The following is a 23,476-nucleotide window of genomic DNA, read 5'->3' on the forward strand; positions in this document are numbered from 1 at the left end:
GAAAATTACCCTGTAAATCGCACTTTTCTCTATATACCTTGGCCTCGAAATTATTGTTTAAAAGGATTGCCACCCCACGTGAATTGGATTTAAAAGAACTAAAATAACATTGATATCCCCATTCATTTCTTATAACATTTTCCTGGTCAAACGAGAAATGGGTGTCTTGAAGACAGTAAATACTGTACCGTTTATCTCTTAAATAGGAGAATACGTCTTTTCTTTTAATTTTATCCCCCAAGCCCCGACAGTTCGCCGATAGCACAGTGATACTCATATTTCAATTTCTACTCAAGTTGGACTCAATGAAACTACCAAACGTAATCTGTTTCATTTGCTCATGAATTTGACCAGATTAACACTGATCAGTGCGCATGAATACATGGTTAAAATCCTTTCGCGGAACGATTTCCCTTTTTCTACATTGTTGTTATAAACATGGAATAATTATTAAAATTATCAAATTTATAATGTATTCTTGTATTTTATGAAAGGCCAGATATGATAAATACTTTTATTTTGACAAAATAATCCTGTTTTTAATCCTAAAATTGCGGACTATTTTACTCGACCGACTAGACATGCACAATCCGGAACTCCTCGGGCTTTCCCCCATTTCGACTTGCACATGCTTCGAGACATTAATATCTAGGCCAACTTTTTTATTCCAAAAAAAAACAAATTGAATTATAAGGATTGAATCTTGATTTGGTCGATTTCATGGGGTCATGAATCGAGTTGCTCTTGAGACAAATTCAACATGAACTGCTTCGCAGTTCATTAAATTTGTCTCAAGAGCAACTCAATTCATGACCCCATGAAATCGACCAAATCAAGATTCAATCATTAAATATAAGGAATACATGATATAACAGTATTTCATGACAAAAAGTGTTCACTTTGCACTTTCCTTTAGAATTATTATCATATCCACAAGACATCCAATTGACCCTTGATTTCTAGCAATTTCATTACAGCCGAATCCCTGCTTTACAGTACCTTCAAGCTGAATAGTCAAATCTCAAGTTTTGGGAGTCAAAAACATACTTTATAGGATCTACCTGATTCCCTGATATATTGGAAAAATTTAAGTTAATCTAGTGGAAGACATACCAAACTTGGCGTCCTTGACTTCAAGTATATTTATTTTGGCAGTTACCTTATTTTATCATTTTTAGTTAGCACTACTATTCATTTTGATTACACGAATAACAGTTTTGTATAGTTTTCTGTTATGTATATATCATAGAAACACCATCAATATACTAATCTCCAAATATCTTACCTCCTCCAGGAGAGAATTTCATCTTTTTGGTTGGAGGTCTGCTGTCAACCGGCATTTTGCAAGATTTCCCCTAAAATTAAAAAAACAAATCAGGACTTAATTCTCAAATAAAAATGCATGGAGTATATATCTGGTATGTAAGTTAAAATGGTTATCTATTATATAGTTATCTAAAACCTCAAATAGACCTCTTCATTAACTTTAAAATGCTAGTTGTCATAATATAAACTACAGGACATCCAGTTGACCCTTGACTTGTAGCAATTGAAGAAGTCAAATACAAATGTACTATTTCTCAGAAATCTGAAGGATCAAAACAATGTCATATAGACATGTCCCTTTAATCCCAGGAGTCAAACCTCATTTTGGAGAGTCAAAAACATATTCTCAAGGGTCTGTAAACTAGCTGTGGACTATCAATCTCCAGTCCTGACTAATGTATTACTTTTTAACTGTACAATTTCGCCATATTTTGGTACATACATACCCAGTATTTCATAATAACTGGTCATTGCGTGTGTAGGGGTATAATATCAGGATATTGGTCCAGCTTAACCATAAGATAAGACTCACAATAACAACATGGATAAGTTATGACTATAATTACTACATATGTATATTGTAGTATATTTTATCAGCTTCTGTTGTGGGATTTTCCATCTCGCCTAGTGGTGAGACATATGTAAAGAAAGTGAGAGGATGTGAATTTGAGTCCCAGTGTGAGCAAGATATTTTTGTTACTCTATTCTATTAAAGATTTTATACCATTGACAGTGACCAATCCAAATTTAGGCTAAAAAATGATGAGAGGTTTCTCTTGAGCTACAAGATGTAAGAACCTTGTGGTTTTCTTTGGAGTCAAACAATTTGTGAAGAAGTGAGTATTGTTATTAGAAATAAGTGTCTTACTAACTCTGACTTTTAACTTAAGCATAGGTAAGGACGTACAAAAGTCACATAGACGACGACTTATGGATCACAATTTTTTGTGATCGATCATGGTTTGATTATAACATGGAAATTATACTGTTGTAGTGGAAAAGTATTTGACAACCAGTAATTGTCAATAGTGTCAAATGCAGCTATTGGGTCAGTTCAAGTACACATGAATGCAGGTGAAGTTGCATTTAACATTTTTTATCATACATATAAGAGTTACCTACTAATTTTGAATTACATTTACATTTTTTGCATAATATTTGACTCAAGGATTTTGCATTATAGATTATATATTAATTTCAATTAAAACAGACATGATATTGATGTTTTTGCAAAGAAATATCAGTGATCCTATGCTTTTAAAATCAGGGTCCAATATTAAACCCCAGTAACTGATTAGGCCTTCAACACATAGAAGCTACGCATACCAGGTAAAAACAATTAACACAGATTAAATCATACATGGAACTGCATGCAGGAGAAAGAGACACTGTAGAAGCCAGGCCAGGGTTTAAACCCCAGGACAGACCCTCTTAACTCTAGACGGGCACTCTTGTTACTGAGCTAGCTGGTCACTGATGACCAACCCAGTCCAGTTCCACTATAGTTCCATTATATACATAAATCATCAACATCTTTTAGTCATTATTACACTGTCAGCTGAGTGACGGAGACTTTTTAAAACAACTTACATGCGGTTAGGCAGAAAGACCTGATATTTTTTTCAATGTTATTCTGTTCTAATGAAAACACAACATGCCAGTTTTGTTTACTATACTGTATACAATTATATATGCTTCCTACCGGTCCACCTAATGAGTGTCCTGTGATCATACAGATGAACATTGAACCCATTAACATGCGAAATTTGACTTTGATTGGACGTGTGCATATTATGCATTTTTAACGACATAGTTACGGTGCAGTGCACATGCGAGTGTCCTGTGAGGTTTTTTCACGCCCCGCAATTCGTTAAGTGATATTTTTTAATATTTTTTTCTGAATCATACAGATGAACATCTAACCATATAATCTGCCAAATTTGACTTTGGTTGGATGAGTGCATATTATGCTAATGTACCAGCAAAGTTACGGTGCATTACACATGTGAGCGTCTGACATGTCAAGGAGGATGTTCACTAGTTAGTACACACTGAATTCGAAAGGTAAACAAAACCACGGGGCGTGCGAACACCTCGTGGGACACCCTGCAATGTAACTTCGACGGTTTATTTATATAATATGCACTCGTGCAATCAAAGTCAACTTTTGCATGGTAATAGGCTCAATGTTTATCTGTATGATACAGAAAAAAATAATTTTAAAATATCATTTAATGAATTGGGGGGGGGGCGTGCAAAAACACTCGCAGGACACTCATTCCTCGATCATAGGTCACATTCCTCGCAGGACACTCACATATGTATGGCACCGTTACTTCGTCTTCGCCGTTACATTTGTATGTTATGCACCCGTCCAATCAAAGTCAAATTTTGCATGTTAATACTATAGGTTCAATATTCATCTGTATGATACAGAAAAATTATTTTAAAATATCGTTTAATGAATTGCAGGGCGTGCAAATGTAATAGGAGAGGAAAAATGCACGGCCAGACCGGGGTTCGAACCCGGGACCTCCGAACACTAGCCGGATGCTCTACCGATTGAGCTACCTGGTCGCCGACGATCGACCCTATCCAGTTCCACTACACTCTTCCCTCCTTTTTTTTAAGTCTTCGACCCCGAAGACTTCACAACTCACAACCCAGGTTCGGGTATCCCCTTGTCAAGTATTCACCTCACTTGAAACAAGGTTTGGTCACAGGCACCAAATGTAATAGGAGTGGAAAAATGCACGGCCAGACCGGGGTTCGAACCCGGGACCTCCGAACACTAGCCGGATGCTCTACCGATTGAGCTACCTGGTCGCCGACGATCGACCCTGTCCAGTTCCGCTACACAAAAACCTCACAGGACACTCGCATGTGCACTGCACCGTTACTACCGTATTTGACCTAATAAGGGCACCTGCCCTAATAAGAGCGCCCCTACCTTTTTTCAAAAAAAATAATCTTTGACTGAGTGTCAAAATGGTGTTTAAAAGTAATAATTCATGTGAAATGTTTTGCTACTTTATGTGTTCAATTTTCTTCAGCAAATTAATTATAAGTAACTGGAACAAGTTTTCGCCACATTTTGTCAATTCCTTCAGATGACATGTCAGTGCAAAGAGCACCCGAAACTAAATAAATGTCGAGTGTAAGAGGACGAACAGCGTTTGTCAGTCCATTTGCCGCATTTACGTTGTAATATGACCAAAAATCACACTGACACTAGTGGATGATTGGAACACATAACTGAACTTTTAACATACAACTAGAATGGGATAAACAACGTCACAAGACTCACCTGAGATATGATATGTATTCCTTTTTTCTCGAAATTGTAATGTAACTGTTTGTTCTTGACAGTGATGTATTGATCAAACAACCCAAACAAACAAAAATGCGTAAAAATATTGTTCAAAACATAACACGTTCCTTCTCATGGAGGCTGCCATCTTTCTTTTCGGGAGTTTTCGGCATTCATTTTCAGGAATACGACAATTCCAAAGGTGTCCCGATGAGCTTGAACTTGTGAACTCGACACCACATCCGGTCATTGACTTCCCGTGAAAATGGCGGAATCAGGGTGAAAAGTTCATTCAGGTACAAGTGAAATGCTATTTATCTTCAGTTACTATCGGTCATACACTGCGATCACTAAGACATGAGATACTGACCAAACAGTATGTGACGGGAAGTATGTTGTGGAACGTCACTACCACATGTATTACTATAACACAAACGGGATACTTTCTAAGCCGTGTTGATTTGGATTCGTAACTATTCAATTTATTGGCAGGTTATCAAATCGACATATTTTATACATATTCAGGTTGTGTGTTGAAATTTAGTGCCTCATTATATAATATACATGTGATATAATTGTCTACGTAGTGTCGTAAATGTGAGGATGGAATTTGACCACCAATCCTGATCATAAGATGACTTGAAGACAAAAAACATATTGACAGGTTGGGAAGAATATGATCATGTGTCGGTATTGCACGCCATGCCAGAATAGGATTGCTGACCATTATCAGGTAACATTGATCAACCTGTATATTATCCCCAAAGCACATTCATGACAACATGTTTAATATGTAATCAACATTTATTGTGATATTTAATTTCCTAGAATGGATCATGGTCTTCACTCAATGCTAATTAATATAATCATCGTCATTTTTGACGAAATTAGCAAATCATATAGAAGAAGACCACAGTAAACTAATGTTAAACACTTTTTAATTGATATCAATTGATAAAGCTTTTTTTAGTATACCCATGGACTTGCCCAAAACTGTGTATAATAAAAAGACACTTTATACTCTATGTAGGCCTATATATCTACTGTACATTGTCAGATTATATTAAGTAATAATGCTGATGAAATGACACCTAACATATGGAAATGCTGCCCTTATTAATTATAAGCCAGAACTGAATAAAAGAAATAAAACGAAAAGAACAAATAAAGGTTTAGTATTTGCTGAGGTGTTATTTTTAATTATTGAGACATATATATGTTTACTGCTTATTATTATTAATTACAAGCTAAGTAACTTGATTTGGCCTGATCATGACATTGCATCTGATCAGAAAATGTATTAATTGTATCTAAGTATTAACATTCCTAAATATTATACTAGATTGGTTTTTAATGCATATATGTTTATACACATTATACACAGACATTTGTTTTGCTTTTAATTAGTTTACATTTTTGTAAACATAATATATACATATCGGAAGTTGCATTATTATTATATATTTTTAAGTTTCCATGTTTAATAATTAGCTGGCTTAACTCTAATAGACTATATATTAATAAAAAGAAATTTGTGTTTTTCATAAACAGCTTGCAATTAAGTTACAAATTTAATATTTAAAACTCCTTTGATTTACAGTATATATAATTCATGACCATTTGACTTACATGCACAGTATGTTATCTCATTTAAGGTGCATTACACATGCACAGTATGTCATATACAAGGTGCATTGTGCAGAAATAATGATTAAGGTCTGCAGCCAATTATGAACAGTAATACATTTTATTTGGGATAATAAAAAGCAAGAAATTGATCAAATGAATTTGTTTGCCATGGACTTAAAATCTGCCACTGTTGGCGCAGTATCAATCATAGGTTGAAGAGGCCAACCACAGTGCACTTTACAGCCTATATTGTGTTATTTTGCAGTTGGCTATTTTTGTCATTGTTTACCTGGATTTGATTGTGCTCCACTCTTATTTAGAGAACAAAAGTTGTCCCCTAGTTCACTTGGCAATGTGTAAATGCCCTCCATGTAGCAGTCCTCCTGACCCCTAATACCATATCCCCACTGTCAACAGTCACAATGGGATGCTCCCAAAACTTCTATTGCCTTATGACAATGATTTGGCACAGGTATTTAATGCATATTTTAGTACGAAGCACACCAAATTACCGTTTCTTTATTACAGTATTCTATAAATTATAGAGAAGCTAGAGGTAGCTTGGCTAATAAGAGTCAGATGCTCGGTAGAACTAAATAAAAAGAAAAAAACTTTTCAAGAATTGTAAATATTTAAAAGTATAGTGGATTCTAGCAAAAAATGATAAATTTCAGGCCTTCTTTTTGTCAAAATGATTAATCTATTATGGGTATAAAGAACAAGGCAACAGTATTTTTCATATAGAAGGTCGCCACTTTATGTGTTATATATATATTTGTCCAGAGATATTGCTAACAATTAAGTGATATAAATATCAATGGCTGATTGTAAAAACAAAAAATAGATAAAGAGGACATTGAGCAATGTTTGTTTGCTGGGGTTATCAATCTATGAACTGCCAGGATCATTTTTAGGTAGGGTCTCCTTGTAGTAGTTGGTGACTACCTCACTGAACAACATATACAGGAGGCCTGTTGCTTGCCATCCAGGATAAAAGTGTCTTGCCCAAGAACACAATCATGGAAGTACAGACTGGCCTGTTTTTCAGTTTCCTGAGAAACGCAAACCAACAGCATTGAGTAAACACATACTACTTTAAGTTATAGCTAGTTAAGGCCTTAGGGACGAAGAATCCATTTACCCACCATATCAATCTAGATTTCTTATAGATACTTAATGTTAGCACTTTTAAAATTTTTGCCAGTTGAGTTGAAATTCAAATCACTTGTGATCTATTTGATATATATAGCTTATATGAAAATTTGACAACTTGCCTCATCCTTTTGTACTTAAGCTTTGTGCTATGAAATTTGATCACATATTGTATTGGTGTTCCATGTAGTTACTAGTTACCAAGACATATACAATGATTTCCTGTATCCTCTTGGTTATTGGTATTTTACATGTATAGACTGCCACCATAAGATTTAAATTGTATACAATGAAAAAATTTGCAAAGAATTCATAAAAACATCACATGTATTTATTTATCTATATTACATGTTATAAACTATTAAATTATTAATGATTAGACAGAAGTTTGAATTTGTAATTATAACTTTAAAAATCAATAGTTAGAATTAGAAATATCACAGTTTAGTAAAGTAATATTTATCAGGGCAATGATCAACGCTGGCACTGCTAATCACCACAGATCTAGACCACAATTGTAGACTCGGACTACCTCATGTAGCCTCTCGGCTGGGGGTACCCACAGACCATAACAGCTGATGTTATGCATGCATGATGCTTGGTTATGATATATATTTATAATTACATAACTGTCTAGATAATCTAGGTCACCAATTAAGATAAAAATAAAGATGTCCCAGGCTTCCAGTCTACCCTGAAGAGTATGTTTTTGACTCTCCAAAATAGGTCAAATTAAAGATGTCTGTGTATTGTACCACTGATTCTTTATACAGAATGTGTAAGTGAAGTTGCAAGATGAAGAATTTCACATCCTTCCTGTCCCAGCGCGAGCTTGGCCGCACAACCAAATGCTGGGAACAGACAAAGCAGGCTGAGGAATGTCTAGAGAAACATGCCTGTACGCCAGAAGTCAACCAGGTAAAACAATACATATATGTATATACCCCAATATTGATTTTAATAGCTGAATGTCAGCAATGAAATAGGAGTTGAATTATTGGTTTGATAAATAGTAATTTATGTAGTGACCATTTAGGTAGCATTTTAATTTGTAGCAATGAATCTGATCCCATGTGCAATAAGGGAAAAAATCCTTTTAATTTTTAGATTTAGATATGATTAAGTCCATAATTTCTTTGAAAAATAAATGTAAAAAAAAGTGGTCTGTTGTGAAATGAAGCCCAGTTATAATCCTGATGGTATATACTAATGTAGTGATTTTACTTCAACAGGTTTTTATTCGTGATAAACTAATGAAATTCCTTGTTTATTACCAAAACAAAAAAATTTGGAACTATTGTAAAATATAAGATTTTTTCCCTGCGTATTAAAACAAAGATAGGTCATATATCCATCTTATTTGTAGTATTATCTTGTGATATTTATTGTGTATATCAATGTAATGCTTTCAGCCTTGTGCACTCTCTGGACAAGTCAGAGCGACATTCCTGATGGATTTCAGCCCTGATGGGTGAGTAGATAATATCCATGTGCTACATGTATACCCCATAGTCATCAGCCTAATATAGGCAACGGTCTAATTTGTCAAAATATATCAAGATTCATAAATAGGTAGAAACCTGTTTTAATAGCAACTGTGTTATACTTCAACTAATCAGAAAGATTTCTAATTTGATATTTTAGTGTATTTGTAAGCACAATGAAACTTCAGTGCATTAATATATTGGCAGGTGATATAGATGAATTGTATGTTAAAAAAAAGCTTGTCCATGAAATATATGCGCTTTCAGTGAGTGAGCATTAATTATTATGTTCTGGTTTAACCCGAACATGACATATTTACTAACATAAGACAGTGACTACAGTACTAGAGATTTGACACGTTTGATAATATAATACCTTTATCACCAGTCTGACACAATTGTGGGAGCCCCCCCCCCCCCCCATGGACTGTGTAAATGAGCTTGCAATAAATATAATGACAGTATATAATGAATACTATTGGACAAACACAATTCATATCAGACATATCAAATACATCTGATGGAATTTCTGCTAAGACTGCAGGTTCTTTTCATTAGAACTGCTGCATCAAATTTCCATGATGGAGAAAACCTTGTGTCCTGATCACCTTATTGATCAAACATGTAGAGAGTTAATTGGGACATGCTTTTGTTTTGTAGTAAGACCTACAGCAGGGCTCGGTTGTGTATTACAGCTGACCTTGATACTGAGATAGATTGTAAATAAGGATGTCAGGGTGACCAACAGGTGACCTTTCCATGTAAGACATGACATCCATGTGTTATAAATTAGGACCTTATTTACCAAGGCCAAAGAAGTGACAGTTGTGTTTCTTGTTTTGGCCTTTAGGTAATATTGGGACAGATGCATACACATTGTACTGCATTGTAGTTACTTATATTTATCTATTTAGGCAGGATTTCTAATTGCATCAAAAATAGCTATAGGTTTGTGAAAAAAAGAGAGAGAGAGAGAAAAACAGAATACTGATATGCCAATGAAACCGTAATTCTATTAACTAAAATTGTATATAACAAATGGGACCGCGGTGGCCGAGTGGTTAAGGTGTCCCGACACTTTACCACTAGCCCTCCACCTCTGGGTTGCGAGTTCGAAACCTACGTGGGGCAGTTGCCAGGTACTGACTGTAGACCGGTGGTTTTTCTCCGGGTACTCCGGCTTTCCTCCACCTCCAAAACCTGGCACGTCCTTAAATTACCCTGGCTGTTAATAGGACGTTAAACAAAAACAAACCAAAAGTATATAACAAGAAAAAATTATGAACAAAATATGGAATTGTGTGAGGCCCTTGAAAAAGTATAAGGCGATAAAGGTAGGCGTTCTGAAAGCATCTTCTGTCGAATCTGGGTTAAGTAGTTTAACTTAGTTTAAAGTTGGGAAAGTGGAAACAGATTCTTAAGTACAGGTACATGATTGTTTAGTATGCACTGATCACATACATTTATGGGAAATAATCCAGCCAACACAATGGTAAAAATAATACCCTCTTAACAAGCTTAGGTATATAGTGAATAGTTTTCATTTCAGTAATTATATAGGTCATAAAAAAGCAAAAATCTTGAGTTTAAGAAGACTTGTCTAAAAATTTGCTGTAAAATTTAAGGTAGGCTGTCAAATATTACATTTTGGCAGGAAACTGAAGCACACTATTTATTTGTTGGTCCTCTAATGAATATATTGACTGTAAAGCAGGGACCTCCCTTTGCATGATATATTGGCTTATAGATAAATATATAGGATAGAGCCAATTAGTGGGTGTTAGACTTATTACATGTATTTTATGGTGAGTTTAGTCTCAACAGGTGCTCAGTAATTTGTACATTCAAAGGTTTTGTTTTAGAATTTTTACAGACTTTTTTTTTAGATATGAAAATTAACTATCTTGAATAGCACAGGATGTATAAACTTAATAAACAGATTTATATGAACTACTAATTGAGTGATTCTGGATAAGTTTCTTCTATTGGTGTCAAAATCTGTGATATTTCAATTTGATATGAAATTTAGCCCATACATATATATACTTCAGCTAGCTATTTAAAAGTCTCAAGCTATTCAATTGTTAGCTATGATATCAACTGAAGGCCATATTGTAGGTTTCTCACCATAGAATCCTCTAACATTGTCAAAGTAATAGTAAAGAGAAAACAGATTTTCATGTAAAAAACATACAGCAGTCCTACAGTTTAAACTGACCATGTAGGGAGAAGCATGACAAAAAAACGAAGACATCTTAGAAATACTTATAATGATATTAAATGAATATGATTTAATTGATAAGGTACTTAAATGTTTATGTCTCTCTTAACTTCAGGGAGACTTCAATAATGTACGTTAGACTGGTCTGTCTCTATAACATTAAAGTGATATCGTGTTAATTAAAACTTTACAGTTGTATCTTGGATATGTCTGATTCTAGATTCTAAGTTTCAAACTGGCATGAGGGGTCAGAGGGGGTGAAAATAAGTTAAATTAACTTGTGTGAGAATTTCAATAGCCAGGGTAGTTCTTTGCAAAAACTTACACTTTTAGTAAGTGTATCTAGTCTAAAGAATCTACATTTTGTACATGGACTGCATGCATTAGAAGGTTACAACATGTATATGTATAATTGATAGGGTTACCAGCTGAGATAGCTTATAATTAGTGATTGCCATAGATATCTGTCTGGGAACATTAAAGGGTCAAGGGCAAGATTTGTCTGGACAGAGATATGTCTGTCAGTTACATAATCATTTCCTGGACTGGTTTGATAGGCATATGGTCAAGTTGTCCCTTGCTGTAACAAGTCTCTGGCCTGGGGTCACAACTGACCATTACACATGCTGTCCATTGTAATGTTGTGTAAGGGACAGTGTGTATGTGTTGGTCATCCTTTGTATAGTACTAATAGATTAGAAATTATTGATAATTAGAAGATTGATACTGTAAAATGTGGTGTTTTATGGGTTTATAATGATAAAATCTTGTCTGTCTTGAAGTCTTTTCATGTGTTTCAAATAATTAATCTTATGTACACAGACTTCTTCAATGTATTTTTGGGGCCAGCGTTTTAAATTTACCTTCTTTGATTTGCTATACTATATATAAAAGTATCTAAATTTACTTTTTATGCCCCTACATTGACAGGGGTCTAGGGGTTTGGAATGTTGGGAGAGGCATATATTGATATAGTGACAGTATATAATGTTTCCTCATGTTGGCTAGCTACATGTATATATATATAGTTCCGTCCAGATTTACACTCACATGCAGTTTGACCTGAACTCATTGAAGTTGAAATAATAGCAATCAAGGGTCAATGCAGATATCATTACTGTTTGTAGAATTGTCAAACAATGATACTTCAGAGGTGCAAAATCTTCTAGTTTTTATAATTTATTGTAAATGTACAGTTGAAATCTATTTTTCATTCTTATTTGAGTCTTCCAAATTTTTTTGTTATTTCTTTTATATCATTAAGTAAAAAGTGTTCCTTGACCCACAGAATATAATAATGCTCAAGTTGCAACATTCCAGTACATGTACTAAAAGCACAACATGTACATTTATAATAAAGTAATGTTTGTAATATAAAAACACAATGGAAACATGTACATTACAAAGAAAAAAGTATATAGATATATGTACGAGGTATATACGATACTAGGCATGCACATGGTATATACGATCGATACTAGGTATGTACCAGGTATATATCAAAAGTTTCCCTTACTTGAAAGGTCTGAAATATATATGTCCATCATGTATGAATATTCATTTGTACAATATTGTCCAGAGATTTTTTTTTTCAAAATATCATGGAATTTTGAGCATAATTTATTACTTTACTGATAAAGATTACATGTATGAACCATGCCATGTATGGTTAGTATTTGTACAATATTTGCCTGTACAGTGCATCATATCATCTTTATTTTACCTGTACATGTGAGTAAAAAGGTAAAAACATTGTGTTTGAGATTAAATAGAATTTTGTAGTCAGAAAAGCTTTTAGTTTGTATCAAAATTTTATTACCAAAACAATCAAAAGTAGATTTCTATCAACAAAAATCTAAGAATGTTAAATTATACTGATCATTTTAATTATATCATGCTACTGCCATGATACACATAATGGATCTACAAAAAATCTTCTTCAATGAAAACAAAATTGATGATTAAAAGTCATTTTTTTCTTAAATTCCTGAAATAAATTATGGCAGTGCATGTCTGCAGTAGTTGCAGTGAGACAGGGTATCGTTGAATGCTATGATCCATTTTACAGATATGCAGCTTGTAAAATACCATTGTCTGAATCACAGTGGGGGGAGCCTAATTTAGATTGGTCATCCAGGGTCCATGGTGGGTCATTTTAGGCCATGAACTGTAGCTGAACCTGCAGGCATCCACTGTAAGGTGAGGGGGGCCTGATGACACGTTGGGGGGCCTGATGACACGTTGACCAGTTGTGGTCAGAAGTTAATTTGAGCTCTAGAATCAATACAAGGTATTGAGTTGGTCAGCTGGCCATTCTTAGCATGTTTCACCTATCATCATGTGTTTAGGACTGGTCAGGAGTCCAGACTGAATTGAGTGTCTAAAACTGCTGTATTCAAGTCATATCCAGGGCCTCCATTAAATTAATTAGCTTCCCACTAATGAATGGATACAGCTTTTAGAGGAAGTGGCCACACACTAATTTGTAGTAACCTGTCATTTTGACGGATGACACGACTTCTGTGGTAGTTATAGAGTTGTCTATATTTGCATCAGATCTGTTTGCATTTTCACTCAAATCTGAAAAAAATGCACAAAAAGCATTAGTTGTAAATGTTATTATAAAAGAAAAATTGCATGGTAAGAGATTTTTGGGCATTTCAGAGCTAATTTGAATTTAATAGAATTACCATATTTATTTTCCCATAATTTGGAGTTGATAACTTGTTAGATATTGTCTGACATGTTCCTTACATATTGTTCCAGAACGCTTCAATCCCTACTAATGCTTCCAGAGTGGAGCAATGAAACTTTTCAAGATTAAAATTTTGTGTTGATATCAAGCAAACAGCTTTATTTTATACAATTGTGATTAAGTTCCATCACCAGTAATAATTCATATTCCAAAACCTTTCATAAATGTATTGTCCCTTTTAGCTGTTAAACAACTACATGTATTAAACATTTTAAGTACTGATATGGTCATTACCAGACTAATGATTGCCATATGTACAAGGGAATGCTGTTAAAGCCATGTTATCCACCAAATCTCACTACTCTCCCTGTCTTACAGTAAACCCTATATGTCTAACATTGCCCCTACCAATCTTAATATCGACCCTATCCCCTTGGACTAACACTGTCTGTGCCCCCTACCCATCTTAATATCAACCTTATCCCCTTGGACTAACACTGTCTGTGCCCCTACCCATCTTAATATCAACCTTATCCTCTTGGACTAACACTGTCTGTGTCCCTACCCATCTTAATATCAACTTTATCCCCTTGGACTAACACTGTCTGTGTCCCTACCCATCTTAATATCGACCTTATCCTCTTGGACTAACACTGTCTGTGCCCCTACCCGTCTTAATATCAACCTCCTCTTGAACTAACACTGTCTGTGTCCCTACCCATCTTAATATCGACCTTATCCTCTTGGACTAACACTGTCTGTGTCCCTACCCATCTTAATATCAACCTTATCCCCTTGGACTAACACTGTCTGTGTCCCTACCCATCTTAATATCAACCTTATCCTCTTGGACTAACACTGTCTGTGCCTCTACCCATCTTAATATCAACCTTAAGCTTATCCTCTTGGACTTACATGTGACTGTGCCCCTACCCATCTTAATATCAACCTCCTCTTGGACTTACATGTGTCTCTGCCCCTTACCCGTCTTAATATCAACTTTATCCCCTTGGACTTACATGTGTCTCTGTGCCCCTTACACATCTTAATATCAACCTTATCCTCTTAGACTTACATGTGTTTCTGTGCCCCAACCCCAGTCTGATCCTCAACACTTTTCCCTAGCACTAATACAATGTCTGACATGCCCCCTCCCCCCACTGTCTGATCATTAGCCCTATCTCCTTGGACTAACACTGTGTCTCCACCGTAATACTGATATGCTAAAGCTGTACACCCATCTGATCACCAACCCCCCCTCTAATACTAATATAATGGCTGTGCTCCCTTCCCCCCTAATATTAAACTGATGGCTATGCCCCCCCCCCTCCCTTAATACTAATATGGTGGCTATGCTCCATTCCCCCCTAATACTAATTTGGTGGCTGTGATCCCACCCCTTCTGATCACCAAACCTCCCCCTAAGACTGTTACCACCCCACCCACCCTCTGTCTGACCACCTATCCTCCCCCTAAGACTGTTACCACCCCACCCACCCTCTGTCTGACCACCTATCCTCCCCCTAAGACTGTTACCACCCCACCCACCCTCTGTCTGACCACCTATCCTCCCCCTAAGACTGTTACCACCCCACCCACCCTCTGTCTGACCACCTATCCTCCCCCTAAGACTGTTACCACCCCACCCACCCTCTGTCTGACCACCTATCCTCCCCCTAAGACTGTTACCACCCCACCCACCCTCTGTCTGGTCACCAAACCTCCCCCTAAGACTGTTACCACCCCACCCACCCTCTGTCTGACCACCTATCCTCCCCCTAAGACTGTTACCACCCCACCCACCCTCTGTCTGGCCACCACCCCTATCCCCTCTAGGACTAATACTATATATGATGACTGAGCCTCTCTAGGGCCTGTTGCTGCTGATCCAATCTGACCTTCATCACCTCTACATGATAAGTTGATTATTCAGTTAGTAGCAGTGTGATAGTTATTGCACCAGGGAGACTACACTAGCTCTAGTAATTATCGCCCTCTTTTCTCCCCTCCAGTCACATCTCACTTCAATTTATCGTTTTGGTTGACATGTTTAAGATTTCTTCTACTCTTTGCTGGTTATTTTTATTTCCATATATCCATATTTTCTCTTGTTTCCCTTGCTACCTTAAATAATCTCTTGAACATTTTCCACCTCCTACATCTTATGTCTTCCCATTTTCTCCTTTCTCTTCTGCTGTCCTCTATCTTTCCACTTTTCCTATCTCTTTTGACCCTATGTCTATTATTTCTCTAGTCAATGTTCTTTTCCTCTCTTGTCCTCTGTCCCTTCTGACCATCACTCTCCACCTTCCCCATCACCCTCACCACCACCTCTCCTACACACAACACCACCACCACCCAGCGCCGACACACTAACACCACCACCACCGGCGTCCTGAACACACACGACCACCACCGCGCCGACACACAACACAACCACCAGAGCCGTCCGACACACAACACCACCCCACCGCGCCGACACACAACACCACCACCGCGCCGACACACAACACCACTCACCACCGCGCCGACACACAACACCACCACCGCGCCTACACACAACACCACCACCACCTCTCCTACACACAACACTCATCCACCGACGCACACACCCACAACACCACTCATCTCACCTCGCCGACACACAAACACCACCACCACCGCGCCGACACCACCCCCAAGAACCCCCCACCCGCCCACCACCCAAACCCCGACAACAAACACCCACCGCCCACACCACACCCACGGACAACAAAACCGGCCACACAAACCCACCCCCCCAAAACCACCAAGGGCAAAACCCACACGGAACCAAACCAACCGCCACAAAACCACCACCCCAACACACCCATTTCCTTTCCTGCGCTCACACAACACCACACCTTTTACATACAAAATCACACAGCCCCGTCCATCAACCACAAACACACACCACCCTGTCCACACAACACCACCACCTCTCCTACACACAACACCACCACCTCTCCTACACACAACACCACCACCTCTCCACAACAACACCACCACCTCCCACCACAACAACACCACCACCACCTCTCCCACACACAACACCACCACCTCTCCCACACACAACACCACCACCACCACCTCTCCCACACACAACACCACCACCCTCCACACACAAACAACACCACCACCTCTCCACAACACCACCCCACCCCCACACACAACCACCACCCCACACACACCACCACCCCCTTTCTCCCACACAACCACCACCGCCCACCACCCCATCTCACACCCCCACCACCACCTCTCCTACCCCAACACACCACCCCCCCTTTTTCCCCAACACACCCACCCACACCTCCCCCCCCACCCCACCGCCCAACCACCCACCAAACCACCTCTCCACAAAAACCCCCACACCCCACACACACCACCACACCGTCCCCACAACACCCACACCCGCCCAACACACCACCCACCGCGTTACCCCACACCCCCCAGACACCCCCCCCTCTCCACCAATACACACCCCCACCACACCCACCCCCCAACAACCCCACCACCCCCCACCCCACACCCCACACCCCACACCAACACCCCACCCCCCCCACAAACACCACCTCTCCCACAACACCACCACCTCTCCTACACAACACACCACCTCTCCCCACACACCACCACCACCTCGCCCACACCACCACACCTCACACACACCACACAACAAACCCACCACTCCTCACCACAACACACCAACAACCACACACACACCACCACCACCACCTCTCACACACACACACACCACCACCTCTCACACACACAACCACCACCACCTCTCCTACACACACCACCACCCTCTCCTACACACAACACCACCACCCCACCTCCACACACACACCACACACCACCACCTCTCCCACACACAACACCACCACCTCTCACAACACACCACCACCTCTCCCACACACAACACCAACACCACCACCCTCCCACACACAACACCACCACCACCCTCCCACACACACACCACCACCTCTCCTACACACACACCACCACCTCTCCCACACACAACACCACCACCTCTCCTACACACAACACCACCACCTCTCCTACACAACACCACCACCACCTCCCACACACAACACCACCACCTCTCCTACACACAACACCACCACCTCTCCCACACACACCACCACCACCTCTCCCACACACACACCACCACCTCTCCCTACACACAACACCACCACCTCTCCCTACACACAACACCACCACCTCTCACACACACAACACCACCACCACCTATCCCACACACAGCACCAGCACATGGAGAGACATGGGCATGTCATTTGTTTCTCTCAGCTTTTCAACTGCAGTTGAGTGGTTACTTTTATCATGCACAATTTTGTGTTTGACATTAAATTTCCTGTTCAACTTTTCAACTGCAGTTGTCAGGTCAATAATGCACTGTTAATGTGTTTGAGGATCAGATTAGACTTCCACCACCGGCCATAACATCAACTGGCCAGCTGAGCTGATGGGCTGGTGTAAACTACTCTCATAATGGCCCATCAACACTTAAAACTCCTTCATGGTTAAAATATTTAATGTCGGTGTTAAAATGTAGAGCGACAATAGAAGCAATAAAGATACAGAAGAGAAGAAAAGAGAGGAAAGAGAAAAGGAAAGAAATCTGGGTTTATAGTTGACTTATACAGATGGATGCAGCCTTTCCCATGGCTACTTGATAGAGGTTATTGTATTGTGTATGATTCTAAACCTTCAAGGCAGCGATCAGTGGTCAGACATTGGCCATTAATGTTGATTGACCAAATCATAATACCCTGCCATGTGTTCCGTGTCTTTAGTTGACAATCGTGTCTTTAGTTGACAATCAGCTATTGTGAGCATGTCAGTGATGTTATGGCAGGTGTGTGTGTATGTGCGTGCACACGCATGCGAGGTTACTGTCACCATTAATAGAAAATTAGTGTCTACATACTATTTTGAGATTCCTTTGGCCAGTCAAACGCAAATTTTAAACATTGAACATTTACTGGAAGCTTGTCACCTTTATGATGTTACAGACAAGAGGTCAGGAGGCAAATTCATCTTTGGTCAAATAAGATCAAGTGATAGCCAATCAGCCATTTACAAAGTTAAAGTTAACATAGATTAGTCAAATGAACTCGTATTTATATAAACCAATCAATGAAAAATGGTACTGTGAACACAAAATGTACTAAATAAATTTAGATACATATGTAATGACATTTCATTATTGTCATTATAGCTGACATTTCAAATTGTACAGTGAAATTTGAGTGAGTGATATGTTTCAAAACATACCTTAACATGTATTTGTGATATATTTGGGTTGGACTGACTATTGGCAAAGCCATTTTGTAGGGTTTTAATATAGTACCAGGGTATTGTCTAAATGATACATTGGGAAAATCATATAATCAAAACAAAAGGCTGCCACCAGTGTATTTAAAAACTTAAAATCAAATAAACAGAACAAAAAACTGCCAACACCACATTGAAAAAAACAACAAGATGCAGTCAAATAAAAAGAACAAAAAACTGCCACCAGTATTTTGGGTCGCCCGAGACAAACGTTTAGTCTCAAATGATCTTTTGTAATCTTTTTTTTTGTCCACAGGGATCTGTTTGTAATCAATTGATATCTATATATATATATACAGTGGAACTTCGTTAACTCGAAGTCGACGGGACCACGAAAAAACTTCGAGTTATCCGAGTGTTCGAATTAAGCGAGTTATCGTTTTTGGTGAAAAGTTTGGTCAATATTTGTCAACATTATATAATCATTATAACTTTGCTCTGTCGCTCATCAGTTAAGTGTAAAGACAGGTCAATACATGTAAATGTATATGTAATATTTCGTTCTGTCACTTGTAGTTTGGTGTAGTTTTGCCGATATACAGTCACGATAAAGTTTCTTTCACTTAGTCACTTCAATAACGATCTGATGTGCAAGTCATGTTTGTAAAAGGTAAACGATAAAACGGAATTCGATAAAATAACAAGTTATTAATGTCAAAACAAATAACCGTTTAAGTTTAACACAGATTGCATACAAAACGTAACAGAACCATTACCTTTTATTGGACATATATAAAATACTGTTTGATCGGCCTACTTACTTTTTATTGATAACCACGCCATTTCCATGTGTATTAGCACCGGAAGTTGGGCTGCGCATGTGCGTATAAAATGTTACTGTAACTGAGTTGGCGTTTTATCCGATTTAATAGACAGCACTGACCGTTACAGTTGTACTCTGAACACCTCGGCAGTAATTACGCTATTGTTTCAGCAGTTTAAAGATTTAATAGGCGCCGGTGACCGTGTCATTTCTACACCTGTAAAAACATCAGCCGGGTAGATCTACCGGTGTGTCAGAGATTAGTTCCGCTTGAGCGAACGGGTAGATGAGTTGTTGACTATCGTGTGTACTGATATCGGCAACCGCCTTGGGAAATTACCTGATGTAAGTAAAGCAGTACTTTTTATCACCAAGACTTCTTGTTATAAGATTCAACCGACAATTTCTTTTATGAATTTATGAAACACTTATAATAGCATGTAGGTTAGTAGTGCCGATATGTTCAGTATTACAAACGGAACTTAGCTCTTAAAAAAATGTCGGCGTTTGCCACCGATCGACGAAAATTATACTTCGAGTTATTCGAACATTTCAAGTAGGATTTTTATTGTTGGGACCAAATTTTTACTTCGTATTATCCGAGTTTTTCGAGTTATCCGAATTCAAATTATCCGAGTTTTTTTTACTAAGATAAAGAGAGAATTCGGCCGGGACCGGCGAGGTACTTCGAGTTAAGCGGGGTATTCGAGTTATCCGAGTTCGAGTTAACGAAGTTCCACTGTATATATTACGTTTGAGCACTAAGGAAGTATCCCAGCAGCATGTATGGGACCTCGTAGAATTGTTTAAACACTCAATATATTGTGAAAATGAAGCAGTTAAATGCAAATTATGTGATAAAATAAGTGAAGATATTATTCTGCATTTCTAACTAGAATGTCCATGTTTATATTTAAGTCGTGATAAAATGATGGATGGTATTGTTAATGCTATAGAAGTACTATCGTATGTAAAATTTTCGGAATTAAGCAATGAAGATCAATGTAGTTTTTTACTTTGTGATCGCTCAAATGTATATTTATCAGATATAGAGTGGGAAGCACTGTTATTAAATATTGTAACCGGTCGTTTTGAGCCGGGTCGGTTACTCAAATTGTCTACACCATGACTCCAACGCTTGAGTTCCAATTCATAATTTATTAGTCCATAAAACACCCTAAAATAACAAATAACAACAATAAGTAAAATAGTTACAATCTCAAAGTGGAATAATCCATCCCACAATAACACGACAGGTGTACGCACCTGACGCAACCGGAAGCATAACGCTTAGAACCTAAGATTCAAGAACACCTACTAACCCAGGCGTAATCATAAACGTTACAACTACTACTGAACTATGCACATTACAGATCTGTCAAAGTAGCAAGTGCGTAACGCTTATACAAACAATGACAATTTCTCATGTACATGGATATTCTTAAAAATGATGCTACCAACACAATATAAATGGAGCCATATAAAAAACCTACCTCTTCATTTGACGAAGAGGGCTCGACTCCCGGGGAGACAACCCGTACAATATTACAGCGCATATAAATGCTACAATAATAAAATAAACAATATTTACTAACATGTACTGGCAGCGTATACTAACTACAATGTTTAATATAAAAGGCTAAATGCATAACGCCTATCAGCTAAACCAAAACGTTTATCCACACGGAATAATTAATAACAAAGTGGCGGGAAATTCAATTTCTGGACAATCTTTACCAATATTAAAGTAAATTATTTCAATTAATTTATAAAGGAAATAATTGACATTCAACATATCCAAATATTACTACATACAATACAATATACATTAAAGTTAGAAATTATGAAGTACTCACAGTGATGTAGATTGGTACAACACGGATGCGCTAAATATATAGACGCAACATATACACGTCCACTCACAACGGTGCCTAGTACGGGAGTGATGCTACCCTAAAAAGCGCGGGTGCGCATTGACCCATGGTCACTCTACTATAAAAATAACTCTGACCTCTGACCTGTTAAACAGGTTTACATGTATATATATAAATAGCATACGATACAACTGCGTACACATATACATATGATAAATACAGAGCCTGTACATGCACAGTAGTACAAAAATGGATAAATCTAAATAATACCCAAATGTCATTAAATAATGACACTGTTACAATATGTCTAGATATATCAATGGAATGTTGTACGAGATGGAGACTTTATTGTAATTAGCTTAAAATATGAAATATTAATATAAAAGTTCTTATCATAAGATGTCCATTATTGTATAAGATAAAAGCATATTTGTTTTTTTTGTTTTCTACAATTAGTTTATTGTATTGTACAATTATAATGCAGGAATATATCGTAAGTTATCTATCTATTTTTATAAATATATATGAATCGATATGTATATTACCATGTTCAATATTAAGTCAGATCACATTATATGAAATGTAAACTGTTTGACATACATAATCTCTGTTGAAGAGGAAATAAAGAATGTCTGTCTGTCTGTCTGCTATTTCTCAAAGACCCCTAGAATCTATTTCAATTAAATTCTGCAGAAACCTTTCATGACCAAAGATGCATTAAAATTGTGAATAGTATGGTCTCCAGGCCTAAGGGGCCTTATGGATGGGGACAAAAGTGATAAAATTTACTAATATTTCAACAGTTTTTTTCAAACCCAGATAACTTGGAATTGAATATTTGAAAGTGCTTTATCAGAATTGTGAATTTCATTATCCCCGAACTTTAGGTTAGATTATCAGATATATCACAGTATTAACATTGACTGGCAGAACGTCTGATATGTCCACTTGTTCTGTTACAGGACAAAGGTAGCGTCCACTCATGGTGACCATTCAGTACGAGTGACCGAACTCTCCACTGGTAAATGTACCCACATCCTGTCCGGCCACCCTCGGACACCATGGTGCCTTGCCTTCCATCCCTCGTCCAATCAAATCCTTGCCTCTGGCTGTTTGGCAGGAGAGGTCAGAATATGGGATTTACAGGTATGTTATGTCTGTCTTAAAAAATGTGAATCGTCAGAAAATGCAGTTACTGTATAATCCCTTCTTAAAGAAATTGAGGATATATTGTTCAATTGGTATGTTCTTGCAATCGTTCCTTTTTTGTGCATATGTATGCTTACTTTCTGTCATCATTCTAGCAACTTAATAACTGAGTTGTACAAGTTTTGTGATTCTTCTTACTTTGTATCAGGGTGGAGGAAGCGAGGTATGGCGATGTAAGGACAGCCTGGTGATCGCGTCTATGACCTTTCACCCTATCGATCATGTGCTTGTGTTTGCCGTTGGTAACAAGATTTATTTCTGGGACTGGAATCAAGCAGAGCCGTTCGCCTGCTGTCAGACGCTTCACGAGTATGAGAGAATCAGGTCAGTTGTTATAATTATTATACTGTACTTTCACCCATAAAAAAAAAAGAGAGAAAAATTGCATTTGTCCTCAAACAAGGCCCCTTCCTTGGTGTAAAAGTTCAGTATAAAAGTTT

The 23,476-nt window shown here is 37.8% G+C and overlaps 2 protein-coding genes and 1 long non-coding RNA gene across 7 annotated transcripts in view; 1 reads left to right on the forward strand and 2 right to left on the reverse strand.

Moving 5' to 3' along the window:
- LOC117327498 (ATP-dependent RNA helicase DHX33-like) overlaps positions 1-4,802 on the reverse strand; it is a 35,502-nt gene extending 30,700 nt beyond the window's left edge. For all 5 annotated transcript variants that reach the window (XR_004532656.1, XR_004532657.1, XR_004532654.1 and 2 more), the window contains exons 1-2: positions 4,634-4,802; positions 1,286-1,355 (exon numbers count right to left, since the gene is read on the reverse strand). Coding sequence is in view for 1 of the 5 variants with exons in the window: in XM_033884519.1 (XP_033740410.1) it covers positions 1,286-1,340 (55 nt within the window). In the remaining 4 variants the exon portion in view is untranslated. The remainder of the gene's footprint in view (positions 1-1,285; positions 1,356-4,633) is intronic.
- A 100-nt stretch (positions 4,803-4,902) lies between these two features.
- The window catches only part of LOC117328359, a 30,815-nt gene continuing 12,241 nt past the window's right edge, over positions 4,903-23,476 (forward strand). The window contains exons 1-5 of the mRNA XM_033885885.1: positions 4,903-5,369; positions 8,191-8,335; positions 8,830-8,888; positions 22,790-22,973; positions 23,185-23,360. Of these exons, the coding sequence (XP_033741776.1) occupies positions 8,213-8,335; positions 8,830-8,888; positions 22,790-22,973; positions 23,185-23,360 (542 nt within the window). The 5' untranslated portion in view covers positions 4,903-5,369; positions 8,191-8,212. The remainder of the gene's footprint in view (positions 5,370-8,190; positions 8,336-8,829; positions 8,889-22,789; positions 22,974-23,184; positions 23,361-23,476) is intronic.
- On the reverse strand, positions 21,097-22,302 carry LOC117327501. Its single transcript, XR_004532659.1, has 2 exons — positions 21,810-22,302; positions 21,097-21,516 (listed from the first exon to the last, which is right to left on the reverse strand). It is a non-coding gene; the product is annotated as an uncharacterized LOC117327501 (long non-coding RNA).

This window comes from Pecten maximus, chromosome 5 (genome assembly GCF_902652985.1).
Source record: "Pecten maximus chromosome 5, xPecMax1.1, whole genome shotgun sequence".
Taxonomy (NCBI): Eukaryota; Metazoa; Mollusca; class Bivalvia; order Pectinida; family Pectinidae; genus Pecten; species Pecten maximus.